The 18,140-nt window shown below is 38.5% G+C and overlaps 1 protein-coding gene across 1 annotated transcript; it reads right to left on the reverse strand.

Annotated features, from left to right (window-relative positions):
* Positions 1 to 9,919: 9,919 nt before the first annotated feature.
* On the reverse strand, positions 9,920 to 10,688 carry LOC116265282 (pEARLI1-like lipid transfer protein 1). The gene has a single exon (XM_031645837.2). The coding sequence runs from the start codon at positions 10,620 to 10,622 to the stop codon at positions 10,209 to 10,211; it is 414 nt and encodes a 137-aa protein (XP_031501697.2). The 5' UTR covers positions 10,623 to 10,688; the 3' UTR covers positions 9,920 to 10,208.
* Positions 10,689 to 18,140: the final 7,452 nt, after the last annotated feature.

Below are 18,140 nucleotides of genomic sequence, written 5' to 3' on the forward strand. Positions count from 1 at the left end.
TCCATAATATTACTCTTGGTCACCTTAATTATTAACAATTTTCTGAATTGGTCCTCCGATTTCATGTCCTCCAAATCCATAGTCTGAATCTTTTTAACTATAGAGTATATGTGTTTTATTTTCACAAAACTAAGTGGACAGATTTGCTGCCTTCATGTTGAACAACCTAAGCATATGAACACAATATATATATATATATATATATATATATATATATATATATATATATATATATATATATATATTGATATGATTTTAAGAGGGATTAAGATCAGTAAACCCAAACTTTTTCGGCTTATACAATCTCTTTGATGCATCCAAACAAGATGCTCTGTACCTTTCATTTTCTTTTTAAGAGTAGAAGGTACTGAAAAATGATGCCTTTATCTCTACTGATCAATTCCAGATTCGCCTCCAGCTTTAGGTTAAGAAGGACTTGGAAGTCCAAACATCCAAAAAAAGAGAATGAATTTGAAAATTCATAAAGAAAACGACAGTAATTTATAAAAAAATTATATATATCATGAAGAAAGGGACGAACTTATGTAAAAAAGGGGCCAATATGGTAGCTAGATTATATAATATGATAACGTTTCATATGTTCAATATATTGGCACGAGAAAGATTCCTGACAAATTTAAGAATATTTTACTTATCATTTCCCATTAAGCTGAAAGAAAATTTTGAAAAAGTGTAAGAAGAAAAATAATTATAAAATTATATTAAAAAATCAGATGACTTAATGTGTATCTTTGAAAATTGATGGTAAGGCTTGTCATGTTCACCCATATGTACAGCGTAATGCATCTGAATGCAACTGCACTCTGGAGGAAAACGATGAAAGTTAAAAAAAATAACCACACAAACACACACAGAGGTATTATTAATCAACATAACTTGTGATGCTCTGTTTGATCACAAGAGTTATGCAAATCGGCCTGTTGGCCGAATCGAATCGAATCGAATGGGCCTATTCCGATTCGATCCGGGAGCCAATTCGTGGGCTGCTCCAAATCGCCCGATTTCTCTAGAATCGTCTGAATCGGGCGATTCAGATTAAACCACCCGATTCGCCTTTAACAGAAGAAAGGCCCGATGCCCTTTGTGCCGGAATAAGGGAGAAGACGGGAAGCCCTGCCGGCGGTGGCGCGCTCTAACATGTAGTCGGTAGCCAACATTTTCTTCGACGATGCTGATTCCTTACTTGTGAGAGAATTGCAGTGGTGACTAAGGAGATATCGCCGGCCACCACCAAAGGGTTTGGATGTGAAGAAGAGAGGTTAAAATCCGGCAAGAGCTGCCAGGTTTAGGGGATCTCCTTCCTGTGCTTCCTTCTTCTAATTCTTTCTTGATTTGCCTTGCCGGTGACCACCTGCACATAAGAACCAGTTGGCCGAATAGACATTTTGCTCGTTTCAGTCTAATCGGCCAAAAGGGGCAAGAGGCGTCCAGTGAGTGATCGAGAAAGAAGGGCACCCTTCATCGTCTTGAGGTGCTACCGAAGAGGGAGACTTTTGTTGCAGCGCCACTGCTGTGTTAAAAAATGTGGGTTTGTAACCCAAGTGGAGGAAAATAAGATTTTCTGTTTGCCCTGTTTTAGATCCAATCACATATTATAGGAATTTGGTTTTTGTTTATTCTAAATTTATTTTTGGATCTGATTTTACTTGTATATGTGAGGATCCGAATATGTTTAAGATACAATCATAACTGAGGGTTTTGTTTTGGTGTTCTTCCACAGGCTCTACAACGAATGATTCTGTAACATTCCAGTATGACAAAAGTGGTTCTACATTGAACTTACATCCTTCATCAGTTTGAAAACAAAATTATTTTTCCATCAGATTGATTTTTAATCACTACATTGCAGTTCACGGAACTTGATGAACATATCTGATGAGATAATGCTGGACCCCATAAATTACAGTGGATTTTTCAAATGCTCCTCGATAATGCTCTTTAACTTTAACATTAAGAAAAGAAAGTCAGACACATTTTACCCATTTGACAACTCTCACAGAAGCAGTCTTTGAAACAACATCAACCTGATTTTGTTTCTCCAGGAAACTTATTTCTGCAGCATGAGTATGCACTAATTTTTCTTGCCAACGTCGCCTTCTATGACAGGGCCTAAGCCGAGTAAAACAACATGCCTGTGAATTGCTGTGTAAGTCCACGGAGATAGTCCATGTTATTGCCCATTGCCACCAAGGTCCTTCTTATCTGGTCCTTTGTACTTACGAAGCCATTAGCATATGCAAGGTACCTCTGAAGTTAACTGACTAATAAGGAGAAGGTTTTTTTTTAATTAGTTTTTTGGAACTACTCGATCATTATTAACAGTAAGAACCTTATTTTGAGTTGTGATTTTAGCAGTTCCAGTATGAGTAATGGAATTTTTCTTCATTTGCAACCATCACTCTCTCATTTCCGTGATCTTTACACAAACCTAGAAGATCTAATTACCTGGATTAGCAGTAACATGAATTCCTTGCACCAGTGTATATCCAGGAACCACATCTAATTTTCATCTTCAAAAATTTTGAGTGCTGCTAAAGCGAGGGATATCATCAGCTTGAAAAACTTGATTACAACGACGCCAACAATTTAATGCCATATGGTTTTGCTTGTCATATATAGATTGATCTGAAGGATTGCTCGGGGGTCGATTACCATCTTTTTGATCTGATTTAGTTGAAAATTTCTGTTCTTATGATTTCTTACTTGGACAAAACCATGCCCAGCTGGGAAGAAAACTAATCTCCCCCTTTTTTATTATAACACCGAGTAACAAATGCAACACCCACGTACACTCTCAGAAGCATGTATTGCCTTCTTGGAGTAAGGCGACCACGTTGATGTAAGAATGAGTGGGCAGCTTAAGCATGGTCGTCACCAGTGCTTCGAATTCATGTCCATTTCCCAGTCCATTGAAGAGCCAGAAACCCCACTTTGATCAGATATTGGTTTGCCAATGGCAACCAGTTCATCATAAACTCCTACGAATTGACGAGCTCAATCATTCATGGACTTGTCTGTTTCTTCGATGAAGTTCTTTAGTGCACACTGCACAGTGAGTTGAACATAATCATTCATAGAGAGTGTCCTGATCATCCATCCACAGAGCAGTCAATCTGAGTTCCTCCAAAAAGTTCCAGGGTTGCTTTCAGCTGGACTCTTTGCAGATAGAGTTTGTGATGGTTTAAGATATTCGCCATCAATCAGACCAAACATATCCTGAACCTTCAATCAGACCAAACGAAGAAAGTTGAAAAAAAAAAAACCGCAGACGGACAAGTGCCAATGTAACAAGTGATGCTTTGTTTCAGCACAAGAGTTAATCGTATTCTTCAGTGATGCATTAAGCGGGCATTTAAAAGCAGTCTCTCACTAGATCCAGAGATCCTTTTCCACACTAGACACAAATATATTTTCAACATCCATTCGATTGAATACTTTTTTCAAATTAAGACAAGGAGAGATTGTTGCTTTTGCTGCTTTCTTACAGTAAGAGACGAGTAGCCACCAACTGTTAATTCAAAAAGTTTTGTGTTGCAGACGTTTCTTGAGCCTTGTCTCTTTTATGTGAATGTCATTTAGTTACCTACCTGCATTATATACTGAGTGAAATAAAAATCAACGTTTGTTAGCTTCCATTGTCCTGACCGCAACAATATCTCCATCTGGTTTTGAAATTAGCGAACTGACTAAAGTAATCACGGTCGCCGCAGTACATACTTAATTATCGAGGGAGACACATGCAGTTCTCCATATTAAATTCTTGACAGAAATCTCTTGTTCAAACAAATAATTTGAAGTTTTGCCATCTGTGGTGAGTGCCAAAAACATGAATCCATGATCCAAACCTTGAATCTCAAACTGAGGCGGTCCCAGTGCCATAACTCTTGGATTCTCTAAACGCATGTTGATCTATCATTAATTGACAAATAAAGAAGAAGATCTATATGTGCCAACATGCTTATATTTTATAATTCAGCTCCTGACTTAGGGCGAGAAGAGGAAACCAAGTAAACAACTTGAGAAAAGAATCAGAATGAAGTTGTCAAATTCCTGATCTGCTGAAACATGACAATTGTTTCAAAATCGGATTCTTTCTAATAGATAAGAATCGATCGGCCGACGATGATCACCATGTTCTTGCAGATAGTTTAAGGGTAAAGCTGAGGTGAGTAATCTCATGAAAGTGACAGAGATCTCATTCTAAGGGAAATCTTGGGCGAGAAAAAAAATTAATTTCTCGCCATGGATTCAAATTGCGGTTGTTAATCTTGTGGTGCCGGACAGTGGGGAATGTATACATTTATCTTCAAAATTTGTGATCAGTAAACAACGTATAAAACCAGAAAAAATCTTAAAGTTGTTTTATCTTGCTAATTTGGGTGAACGAGAAGGTGACCTCATTCCCACCATCCAAGCGTGAGCTAAAGTTCAGTTCATTCCCTTTGTCGTGAGGGGTATTAGTTGTTAAGATTTCTATAGCTTCTTCAACTTCTATATAAGACTAATATGTTGGTGTATGAAACTTTATCCATGCTGGATCTTTTGTAAGGGCATTTATGTTATTTTGTACAAATGCGGGTTTCGCCCTAATTCTTATGTTGAGAGGAGGGCCGCAGTTTTATTGAATCCTCTCTGAAAGTGTCCGTTTTCTATCTGAGTGAATAGTAAAAGATTTGTGCAACCGTGGATGTAGGAGATTTTTGTTCCGAACCACGTAAATATTTGTCTTCTTCCTTGTTGTTTCTAACCTCCTCTTGAGAATGCGAGAAAATAGTTTCGTGTTGTTCCTGATATAACCCCCACAGGATTCGAACTTGAGACATGCATTCAACACGCCCATGCCCCTTGAGTTGCTTTACCTTGCTAACTCATCCACAAAAACTGCAATGTTAAAAATGTAAGCACTTAGAAGCAAGGTACTGCCAACAACATATGAAAATACAAATATAAACTCAAGTGAGTAGAATAAACTTTTATCATCCAAAATGTTTCTTCAGTAAAAATACTCCTCCCATCTCCTTTGCCTTCCAAGCACGCTCTAGAAAAAGAGGCCATAATCATTTGAAAAAGCCTCATGTAACTAACGGTTTAATTTATTTAATTCCTTTTAACCTACATCAGCTAATGACTACTATTAGTGAGATCCCATATATATTAGTCATGAACAAGGAAGATTTTGTAATTAATTCTTTTTTTAATAAAGACAAAGAAGGTTAAGCTGCCAACATGAGCTTTGTCAATCTAACCTATAATTAGACTTTTAGTCCTTGAAATGAAAGAGCCAGCAGCTTCTTTTGGTATAAACCGGTCTGAGCTCTGTAGCTATAGAGCTGGGATAGTAGCAAGGCCGACTGTAATGCTAAACTTCTCAAAGTGGGGCATTATATCAACTCCGGTAGAGTCATGAAGGCAAAGTTCGAAGAGAATGGTATCCATTGTCACATATATCGATTACAGGTATTATACGGCGAGAACTTTTTCGGGTATAATACGATAAAGTTGTATATCTCTTGGCAAATTTCTAAAAATTTTAAAAAAAATCTGGAAATTATATAAAAAAAATAAAATATATGAAAAATTAATAAAAATATAAAAAGACCCATATTATAAATATTTTTTCATTATTTTTATATTCCGACTTTAAAAAAAAACATGTCTTATTGCCATTTTATAGACTTGTTTTTGGCATATTTGTTGCGCCTTTTTCAATTAAGACGCTGTATTTGTGACAGTGATGGTATCACTAAGTTACGTTGCCGAGCGCATGCATTTCCGGTCAAGAAGATGCAGGCCGAGCTCTTCTCCGAGCATGCTTTGCTACAGCCGGATAGGTCACAAGGGAAACAAGAAGCAAGTTTTTTCACTAATCAGTGGATGGTTTTAGGTACTGAGCACTAAAATGAACCTGACATGGAATAAGACATGGTTTAGCCCAAAAGAACCGCCAAGATGTAGATGGCATGAAAAATATGCTGGCTCTTTGTGAAAAAGTAGATCAAGACAGCTCAGTTTTTTGTTGAACATGTGGACCCATATATAGTCACGAGGGTTTTTATTTGGTAACAGTAGCTAGGTTAGGAATTACTTCATTTTACAACATTGTATGTACCGAAAATCTAAGTAAAAATTTTCTCTTCTTTCTTGCAGTATCAGTAAAATGAGACCCAGTTATACGCATGTGAAGTCAATCAAGTGAGCTTGTTCTTATGCGAGGAATTCAAATAATATTCCTGTTTTCCATGTAATCTGCCAAATCACGCATGTCCACAAAAACTTGAAATCATGATCACAAACGAACCTGAAATCTCGAGCACTAATTGTGTGCATTTTTTTGTTCTTTCAATGGGAAGAACGATCTCCAGAGATCCTCAGTCTCTTCATCTAGTTTTTAAGATCTACCAAGAAATTTCATAGATCCAACAAAACTATTCCATATATGGACAAAGAAAAGGACACGGAGAAGTTCACAATACGGATAAACCCTCCATAATTGTTTGATGGAATGAAGAACTACCTACTGCTTAAAACAATACTGGATTTGATTTATCGGGGGACAACGTGACTTAACATATGGACATTACTTGTTCGCACTTACGGCTTGAAATTTCAACTCCATTACTTGATACATCAAACACCAATCATGCAGTATTTGAAGACCCCACATGGATTTGAAATCACCTTGGCAATCGATCAGAAGCATCACGCATAGATGTTGATCAACCGACAAGCTTCTCTTACGCAATTATCATTACGTTTATCATAAATCAAGCAGGAGCACCAAAAAATGTTTTGTGGCCTATGATCATACATGATGATCATCAAGAACGAGAGGATATTGTTTTCTGCAATTTCATTTGGCATGATTTGCTGTATGTCATGTCATGCAGGACCACATTTATATCTCCGCGTATATCTTTAAAAACACCGCCGAGATGGCAACTTTTCATATTCAATAATTTGCTTTATGTCATATCATGCATGAATCATCCATTATGCGAAATGTGATAATTTTTTGAAATACAATTTGATCGTGCATGGTACTTGCGCGGATGTGGGCATCTCGTATACAGCATGGTAAGAATATGACGAATTAAAAAATGGACATGTGACTGTGACTTGAGGTGAAACAGTATATTTATCATGTTCATTGCAGTGACATAACTATTGCCTTATTTTCTTATAAATTAATATTTCAGCAACAAAAAAATGTTGAAGTGCTTTGGTTGCAATAGGAAAAGTTCAAAACATGCGCCTGATCACTTTAATTTTTTGCTCTTAAAGTGATGTACGTACGAAACGAATTAAACCAAAGCTTTTGAAACTTCTGTTTGTTGTTTCACTAAAAGTATATTCTCTTCTCCCTTTTTGGTCAGTTGCCTTGTAAATTAAAGATATACATGGAGTAATAATAAGCTTACAATAAATTAAACATTAGGTGCTCCATCTTGGGCTAGGCAGCACAAAGAGAAAGATTTATGGGGTATAGGAAATTTGATACTGTCAGACCTTGATATCTGGTATCTTTCAGGAACAATTTATCATTTACTTGATATTTATCGCTAGGACCACTTGTAGTTACTCATAGTCACAAATATGAAAACATTTAAAGGTGCATGAATACTTCTATAAACCACTTATTTGGCAAAACATCATGATTTATGTATTACCATATCGAAGAGCCAATTTGTAATCATTTTTTCCTTCATAGCTTCGGTTTAAAATGATACAGCAACATTTTATGCAACCTCTTTGTTTTTTCAAAGAAATTCAATAAGAAGTTGTAAACAACTATGAAAGCTTCTCTTCACCGCTGCTTGGCATTAGAAACAAGGTGCAAGTATTCTATGAATCTTTCTTAAAATTGGAGTAGATTCATAAAACACTTGAACAAGTGTTTTCGTTAATCTACCTCAATTTTGTGGTAGATTTATGAAATACTCACATATTGTTTCTAACGCCAAACAACCCCTTCATAATTTCTCATTTCTCAGACAACACGGAGATTGGTGACCATGAATCGGATTCAAACTGAAGTTGGCGACTTACCAGCTAGACATTTCAAAGACAGACTGTGGTTATTGGCGTTTTATGTTATACTCGACTCAATTCCGAACCGACATCTAATATATCGAGCTGTCGTGAATCCGAACTGCATGCTTACATCTTTATAGGCCAACTTGGTATAAGTCCCTTTCAATAGGTCTCTGCGCTAATGGGATCTGGTCTCTTACCTATTGTTGATCTTTGATGGCGGAGTATATCAAGTTCTAACCTTTTAAGGAGCAACTAATGTATAAATAATATATTGTCATAATGTATTAATATAAGAATAAGCAAAATCATACGGGGAGCGTGGGCAATTCACACCAGCTAGCCTAGATGTAACTTCACCACCGGTGATTTTATGTGGGGTTGGTCCCACTTTTTTTTTTTTTCACCGCCGGAAATAAGATAGAACAACTTGTTCTTTCACAGGTCCAAGCTTGGTGAGCACGTGACTGAGGGTTGAATGAAGGAGGTCATGATTCAATGTCGATTAGCATAGATGCATAAAGGTATATGTGTTATGCATATATCAAAGTTGTAATTGATTAAGCTTAAGACCTTCGAATTGCAGAAGAGCAAAAGTTTGGCTCAGATTTCAAGAAACCTGGTTGCCTTTCCTAACAACTTGCTTTTTCACGTCTGGGTTTCACACCAGTTTCCAAACTCTTGTTACCTACAGTGTTTCATGCAGTGGCGGAGCCAGCGTGGGGCAGGTGTGGGCGCCTGCCCACGCCAGCTCAAGAAAACTCCATGTGAAATGGAGTCTCAACCCAGCTTCACGCCTGTGTTGCCCACGCCAATATTTGCTTTATTTTTAAAATAACAGAAATTTTTTTCACAAACTATGTACTAGTGCCCCATAGCCAAAAATTTCTGACTCCGCCACTGGTTTCATGCAATTATTTTTCAAAAGGTTCATTCATCCGCTCTTCATGAATCGCTCTCAGTATCCTTTTCATTCGCTGGCAACAGCCGACTTAGAAGACGATGGTTATTAAGACCCCCAACCACTTCCTCTTTCTCTTCCCCAAAAAGAAAAGAAATTGACCAATATCTGATTAAAAACAAGAAAAAAATCAGATGAACAATATGACACATGGTAGGCGTTTTCTTTAGGTACTTGAAGTATTAGTTCCGGTGGTCCTCCACCATTAAACGTAAAAAATGCACGGAGAAAGCCAAAATTTGAGCATAAAATAATGCCATGCACCCATTTCTATGGATGCTCGAATGCGTGATTTTCATTATTGCACCTTCTGATTCAACCACGGAAGATAAACGTCGCCATTGATTTGTGGCTATGCGTGCTGCAGCACCGTATAGCTCATTTATTTCCTTTCGGTAACGAGCAGAGTCGCTTGTGCAGAACCAGTTTATTCTGAAACCGTAGCTAATCACAAAACCTGCTTTTGCTTATAAAGGCCTCCGGATATTCGCTTCCCCCTTTGGCCGGAAAATTTTTTCCCCTTTAATTAGACAAGGGATGGAATATGAACTGCAGATCTCTTCAACCTGAATGTGCAGAGTGAGTCAGTTTAGCCAGTGTCCAGGGATTTATTTACGTATTTATTATCATTGGTACTCAATTACTAGCTAGTCAGATTTTTTCATCAACTCCAAGTTAGTCTTCATACATAAAACTTTCAACGTTAATAAGGTTTTACTGCTGCTCCCAGCGAAAATTCAGGACGGATTCGCCTTCCATGAAAAAGGAAAGTACTCAAGCGCCATGCAGAATAAAAAATCGTCATCGAATTCAAACCTGGTCCTTTTCATCCCTGTTTGGCAAGCACGAGGACTTCTGTACGTGAAACGAAAGCTAAGAAAGTGAAGCCCAACTCTGCAGAACTCATTTCCTTCCACACTAGAAAGCTTAATTTATTGCAAGCAGCAATGCTACAATATTGGACACAAGAAGCACATTTACTACATATATATGTGGGACACCATTCATTTTTGAAGTGAGAAATTTCTCATAACACGTACACGCAAACCTAAGGACCTAGTCTGCAGGACACCAACAACCAATAACAGAAGTCCAAGCCATCCCCATTACACAAAAGCAGAGAAAGATAAAGAAGAGAAAAGGGAAAACGAAAATGAAACAGATTCAGGACGTGGGCACAAGCAGAAACATAAGCTTAATAACACTGATAGCCAGAAGGGGCCACTCTGCCGCATTCGTTGAGGAGCAAGCTGAGGGCGACAGGAACGTTGAGGTTGATGCCGAGAATGCTGGCCTTGATGGAAAGGCAGAGGCAAACTGCTGCGTCGAGGTCGGCCAGGCCCTTGATGAGGCTGCAGCACTGCTTGCTGCCCTCGCCGATGACCGCGTTCACCAGGCCATTCAGCACGTTAGCGCAGACTGACAACTTCAGGGTGTTCACGGGGCACTTGCTGGACGACGGGGGGCTGGTTGCGGGAACTGGGGGAGGCGGTGAAGAGGTGGCGGGTGGAGACTTTGATCTGCATGATGCACATGCAGATACACAGCTGAAAAAGAGAATGTTTAGGCACAGAAACACTGCAACCAGCCTGCTGGATGTGGAAGCCATTTCCTTTCTCTAACTTCCTCTCTATCTCTCTCTCTGCTTGTTGAGTTGAGGTGGGTATTGAAGGGTTTATGGCAGAGGGTTTTTATAGAAGCTGAAGATAGCCCTGAGAAAAAGGGTGGGGAGTTAATTATTTTGGTTTTTTGAGGAAGAACAATTGAGACCCGTGTGACCACAGCTGCGGTGTATTAGCTGTCTGCAAATGGTGTTACCTGAGGGGCTTTTGGATGCATTCATCGGTGAGAAAGCTTCCTTTCACATTACAGCATTCACTGCTCTGTATTGTAGCTTTCGTTCTTGCCTTTTTCCATTGCGGTGGTTAGCATCTCCATTCATTTAGATGTGGGCGAGAAGCTTTCTGAATGAGGCAGTAATTTCTGGAGGCAGATTATGGTACTGCCTTTAACTTTAGCGGATGTTTCTCCTTGAAGTCTCTCGCACTTATGCGTGCGATTGGTGGTGAAACTGAAATCATCTACTCTTGTTGGTGGTCCGGGTGGTGCTCGCCGTGGCTAGCTGCGGTCAAGTCGGTTTGTCGCGGTTCAATTCCTGTGGCCGTCGTTTCTTCTCTCCCCCGCCCAGTTGAAGATGCTTGTGTACATGTCGGGGTCAAAAACGAAGATTGAAGGAGATTTACTGCTATCGATACGAAAATCGTCGATCGATATGTTCAAATGTCTTAAGAAACAATTGCTAAGTTTTCATCATGTGTTTTACGAACATTGAGCAGGTTTTATGAGCTTCAAAGAACTACCATTCAGAGGTTTCATGAATTAGTTTCATGACTTCGTTTTTTCCATCTGATTTTAATAGGACATTCAATATTTCCCTGGCATGAAAAAAGGGAAAAACAAATCGAATTCTTTTAAGCTGTAATTTGTCCAGAAAAAAACAGTTGGAGCCCTCTGAGACCGGCTTTCTTGTTTCTAATCTTGACTTTTTGCGTAGGGGTGGGGAGATTTTTTCTGAATAATCTTTCTTTTGTTTGTCGTTTGTTTTTCTGAATAGTCTTTCCTTTGTTTGTCGTTTGGTGTACGGGCAGGTGAAACTTCAGCTAAACCAGACACCCAGAAAAGGTTTCATGCCAATCAAACGCCCCTCATTAAGAGAAAGCATAATTCATCAAAGTAACGTTTCTTCGCCACAGGACTTCGTGTGTTCGCTAAACATATTCATTTTTCTCAAAGCTTAAAAGGAGGATCCATTTACGTTCTACGACGTTTCAAAGACGCCGGCAAAAAAATGTTTTGCAACACCGCACAAACTAGCGTTGCTAACAGCAAAGAGGCACACAACTCCACTAAATTGATATCATGTGAATGTGCCGCTGAAGGCTATAGGCTGGCAGAACCCTCAGTGACGCTGAGGAAATCCCGCCATGAGGAACAGAAGCAGGCGGAACCTTTAGCGACAGCGACATGACATTTGATGCACCAGTAAAAACCTAACAAGCTTGTGGCTTGCAGCGGATGTAATGGGAGCTGACACATGTGGTGCTTACACTCAGTGACTCAAGTGTGCCCATTGGGCCAAAATTTCACGGCTCCACCACTACAAGTGGCGCGACAACATAGTATTACACAATGTCAAAGGCCAGCAGAACCATCAAGTGGAGTCAAGATATTTTTTACTGAAGGGCACTTGAATCATCAGCTCAAGTTTGATGTAGATGCAAAATATAACTTTTAAGTCATCACAATTTCGTTTCTAATTTTGGGTGCGAAATATAATTTTTAAGTCATCACAATGTTTTTTCCAATTTTTCTAATGAAACTTTCCCATGTATCTATGCCATTGCATGACACTGAAGGTCCTGTCACTAATGCCTATTTTCCGTTGCATTAATGAATATCACAGGTTTACTGGCGCTAATACTTTGTTTTGCCAGCTAGTGAACAAGTGAAAAAAAAAAAAAGAAGAGTATGCCGGTCCACGCAGTTGTTCCAAACCTCTCTTCCCCTCTCTCTCTCTCGCTCTCTCTTTAGCAAGAGAGCGAGTGGATCCTTTGGACTTTATTAGGACGTCAATAACAAATGCATGACATGGAAAAGAAGTACCGTGTTCCTGCGGAAAGCATTTATACCATTTCCATAGAATATGGCGCCTTGTCGGGGATGCACTGACCATTCCAAGTGGGATCAAGCATCTGTGGGCTCAATCATGTGCAGCCCATCAGTGAGTCGGATCGAGACAGATAAAACGAGCTAGGTCCAAAAATACAATCGGATGCGTCCAGGACCCTTTAATATGACGCAGAAATCATATATGTATATTGAAAATGAAATGTAGATCTCGAAATATTCAGTTTGAAGCACTGATGGGTAAATTGGCTCGAGCGAGTAGTTGAGGACTAGTGGTTTATGGTCCCTACGTTACGTACCCATGTGGATCTGAGCCATGTATTGGATCAGGTAACTATGTGCTAATGGATACGAATTCCCACATGATGCGAGCTTTGTTATGGAAAGATCTATGTCCAAGTTCAAGGCAGTGGCAAAGCCTCGTTACTTCTTCTTCTCTCTCGCTCTTTCTCTTTCTCTCTCTCTAAACTATTTTCCATGCATGCATGCATGCATGCTGTTTATTTATTTATGATTTATTTTAACTAAGTTATTTGTTTATAAATATTTTTTTTTTTCATCTTGCAATGTATGATTAGTGTTAACTTATATTTGTTGCTCCGTTACTATGTGACGGTCGTCATCTTCGAAGAATCCGAGACCACGTCAAGATTGATGTATTTTCCATGCTCTCCTCTTTCCTATATTGATCAACTGTAGATCATAAATCTTGTTGTGATGCCCGGATGTCGTTCAAAAGAAAGAAATCCTGCTCACCTACATTTGTTTCATGCACAATGCATCTCCGGAAGATCCACGTATCACGCCACAATTATGTGTTTTTGTTCTGGACTTTCATATATATATATATATATATATATATATATATATATATATATATATATATATATATATATAGAGAGAGAGAGAGAGAGAGAGAGAAAGAAAGAGAGAGAAGTTGGATCCTCTGGCCAGGCCAGGAGGGATCATCTCTCACCAAGGCCGTCCGATGAAATGAACAGGCTTAGCAGGAGGAATCTAGTGGTAAAATTTTGAGTGCTTGAGCAGAATTTCACTCGATCCATAAAGAAGTTGAAAACGCGAACAAAACGAAACAGAATAAGAAACGAAACTATTTCCACTAGTGAAAAGCTTACACGGAGAGGCCTCCGTCTTTGAACAGCAGGTAGAGAAGAAAGGGAAATGACAACTTTGTTCCTATCCCATGACAAGAACTTGGATTTTCCACAGCAAAAAATTTAGACTGTTTCTAAACGAGTTTACTGATTAATTAGCCAAATAACCAATTTAATTTGTTTTCATGAAGTGCTAAAAAACTTTCTTCTTTTTCAAATTAAATACAGCAATGCCTAACAGCTAGCATTCAATTAGTAAACATTTTAATAAATATTTCAAAAAATTTCAACATTTTAAGAAGCAATCTTTGCAACCATTCAACATTTTTCTTCCCAACACCTTCCCATTTCCCATGATTTGGTAAAATAAGATAGAATTTTTTTTCATATGTGAACAAGGAAGAAGGCAATCTTGCTATCTTGCATCATTGCTCTCTTGACTTGCCGCTATGCGTTATTTGGATGTTTTGTTTTGCTTCTTTGAGAGTGACACAACGTTGGCTCGCTTTTCCACCACCCATCCCTCTGAGAAAGAAAGAAGATGATCCCAAATGTGCGCAAAATTCTAAGGCCAAAATGTCGTATAACTTTAGACTTTCTTATATCTTATCTATAAGTATTTCCATGCCTATTCCATATATAGTCGACGTTTGGAACATCACTGTTTCCGTGTAATTTTTCGAGTGGCTGAGTTTTCTGTCGAAAATCAGATGGACACAGGAGCTATAAAAAGGAGTCTTCGATGAAAAAGTTGAAGTGAAACAGACCCTATACTTTATAACAATAAAAGGTTGAGTGAGATAGGGATGCACACCAATGTTGGAGTGAGCCCGAGTTTGGCTAGCTCGACCTCTACTCGGCTCAAAAAACTCGAGGTCATGTTCGGCTAAAACTCGAGTTGAGCTCCTTATAGCAAGCTTGAGCTTGATTCGAGTACACAAAATCGAGCTTAAGCTAGACACCTTTAACCAATTAAACTCGTTTAGGAGTTAGCTCGTTTAACGTTAACACGTGTAACTTGTGAAAATTTTTTTTTGTCATAAAAGTTAAAACCAATGAATCAGCTTTGGCAATATCATATAGAGTACCAGTTTGCAAGTTGAGTTGAGTATAAATGAGTCGAGTTCCTAAAACTCGAACTCGACTCGTTTATCGTTTCGAATATTTTTATAAGCTCGAACTTGGCTTGTTTATAAATTAGTCGAGCACGAGCCGAGTTTTTTCAAGCGAGTTCGAGTGTAACCCAAGTTAGCTCAGCTCGTTGTGCAGCCCTAGAGTGAAAACTTTAGCTATGCAATGAGTCTCCTCCCTTACCACAAAACATTGTACCAGCTAATTAAATATTGAAGTTTCTCAAATAATATTCCTCGTATGTAAAATGTGGCAGTTGGGAACTAGTGGCAAATCCCTTGTGATATCCAAATTTTTTGTGTTGGAATATTTTTAAACATTTTAATTAAATTACTTTATACGTTTTTATTTTTAAAAAATAAATATAGTAAGCAGAAGGGGCAGCAGCATTGAATGGTCAGGCGAAAAGATAAAGACTTCTAGATTCTCATGAATATGGTCCAGCTTCGCATGTGCCAATACTGGACAAATAGTAGTGGACCGAGGAGCCTGTGTCTGTCCTTGAAGTTTTCAATGCTTCCATTTAACATACGGTGAAGAACCTTATTGTACAAGTCATATTTGCGCTACCTGCCCTTTTCTGTTGTGCTGTGCAGAGAGGATGCACCTGGCATGGAATTACACGGCTGTCACTGGGTTTAACGGTCTGTTTACAGTTGTTGTTGAGCTCTCACGATGGCGACTGAAAGTTGCGGAGCAAGGATTTTTTGGTTGACCAGCATTTATGGTGTCACGGGCTCACAACTTCAGTCACGGCTGCCAACTTATGCCCTCAGCGTTCAACATCATTTGAAAAGCAAAGTGTATAAATAACACAAAGTGTTAATAAAAAAAAGACTTTCAATGTAAGAACAGCGAAGGTGTTATCGCGAGGCTGCATGGCCGAAGAAAGTGAGCCATGGTGCACTCCATATAAATTTTTTGAATTATCAAGTTATGATTTCAAGTTTTTCAATCAAAATTCTAGGTCACTATAAATTTTTGAGTTATGAGGTTATGATTACAAGTTTTTCAATAGAAATTTTAATGAGCTGGTGTTTGTAGTGGCTCACACCAGCCCCCATGTATCTTCTGGTAATCGGTGGCGACAAACTCTACCAGCTCAAGCACCCGAACAGGAAATTGAACACTTTTTACCATGAATTGAGATTATGATAGGCAGGGGCATAGGAGGGGTGGGGGGTTTGCTCGGGCCATGGCTCGGGTAAGCCCAGAAAAAATATATATATATATATATATATATATGTAAAAAATCAAATTTTTTTAGTTTGGCCCGACTCGTCGTTCCTCTTGGCCCTACCGTCGCTCCTTTTGGCTCGACCCACGGATGGTTTGGCCTGTCCCTAAAAAAAATCTTGACTCTGCCCTTGATGATAGGGTACCATGACCGGCCAAGCCCAATGCTCCGAATGTTGCCCATGCGCTAGAGAAAAAAAGTAATTTCTTGACTAATAGCCATTGCACAGATTTAAAAACCACGTAAATCTTTTTGCCCTATCCGTTCAACTCGAGTTATCACTAATCCAAGTGGAGCTAATAGGTTAGGTGGGAATGAACTCCTATGGCGGGCGTTGAAGCTCTTCTCCTTTTGTTTCGCATCTTTCTTCTTCCACCACACATTCTAACGCACGACAGTCTTATCGGCCTACCCTAAGGAAATTCCCTCGTACCATTAAACTTTTTCTTCCCCTTCACACGTGAATAGATGCTTTTTGGTCAGCTCCATTAATGTGATACCCTTGCAAGAGATCATAAAAAGATGCCACCCACCTTTACATGTGAATGGATGCTTCTGGTTATCTCCATTAGCGACACTTGCAAGATAGGAAAAAGTGCCAGGTATGGGAGTCCAATGCCACGGTCATTTTTAGATTAAAAACTAAAAAAAAAAAAAACTGTCGTTCAAAGGACCATGAACCGTCGCTACACCATGAACTATAGTTACCACTTCTATCATAATGATAAAAAATTTTAATTTTTCGTCTTTTGACGACATCATACACATAATACATTTAATATATATATATATATATTATCAAAATGATAAAAATTTAATTTTTAACCCTTCAACAACATCATATTGTTGCATTCAACACATTTGAATCCCCACAACAGAATTGAATTATAACTCTGACTTTTCAAGAGAACAGAAAAAAAAAAATTGTCGCCAGCCGAATGGCTAAATATTTAAAACACCATTGTCAAATATACCATAAACTGTGGGTAAAAAGCCCACAAACTGTCGCTATACTATAACCCATGTTGCTAATGCATCTGGCATAGTGCTTTTGGCGATGGTTTTGAAATATTTTATGCTGCCATAATGAGTAAAAAGCTAAAATTCGTAACTAAAAATATCATTAATCGTTATTGCATCGTAAATCGCAAATGCTTGTATGATAGTTGTTTCATGGTAATATTTTTAAATTTTTAACCATTTAACAACATTTTAATATTGGATTTTTAACCAAGTGGCCCAAAGCAGATATGGTTACGGATGTTCCAAATGACGCATCAGAAAATATTGTAACATCCCCATCGTCGTAACCTGTGGAGCGGTGGACGGTTAACACCACGGATCAACGGCCTTCACGGCTGCATGCGTTGACGTAAAGAGCTAGCTCGTCCATGAGATGGCTATCAACAATGTCATATCTCCGCCAGCCAAGTCGCGATCCCCAAGATTAGATCTGACCCCAATTCTATCGGCCAAATGTTTTTTAATTTCGATATATTTTAAAATATTTTACATTCGAAAAATTTACAAAAAAAAAATCCTACACAGGCCAATATGCTTTGATTTTAACAGCACACGGATCCCCTCATAACCTGCTGTAACTTGAATGTTAATTTGCTTCAATGAAATATGACTACGCTGATAATCATATTTAAATCTCTAAAACATTGAATGTATGTTTAAACTCCTGTCCATATTGCGTATTAGCATCACATTTAATTGGATGTATACTTCGATCTGTACGTTAGGTCTACTGCAACGGATTCATTACGGACATTTTAGTTAAAATTGGTATTCCTTATACGTTCGAATGCTTATGAATTCAGAAAATAAACAGCTATACTGCAATAGTTGCTTGAAAGAGTATATCATCTGTACTTTTGAAATTGCTTAAAATAATGCACAAGCTAAAATGGTTCTGGAATATTGAATGCAGACTTCATTTCCGGGTTGGACA

The sequence above is a fragment of the Nymphaea colorata genome, chromosome 12 (assembly GCF_008831285.2).
Source record: "Nymphaea colorata isolate Beijing-Zhang1983 chromosome 12, ASM883128v2, whole genome shotgun sequence".
In the NCBI taxonomy this organism is placed as follows: domain Eukaryota; kingdom Viridiplantae; phylum Streptophyta; class Magnoliopsida; order Nymphaeales; family Nymphaeaceae; genus Nymphaea; species Nymphaea colorata.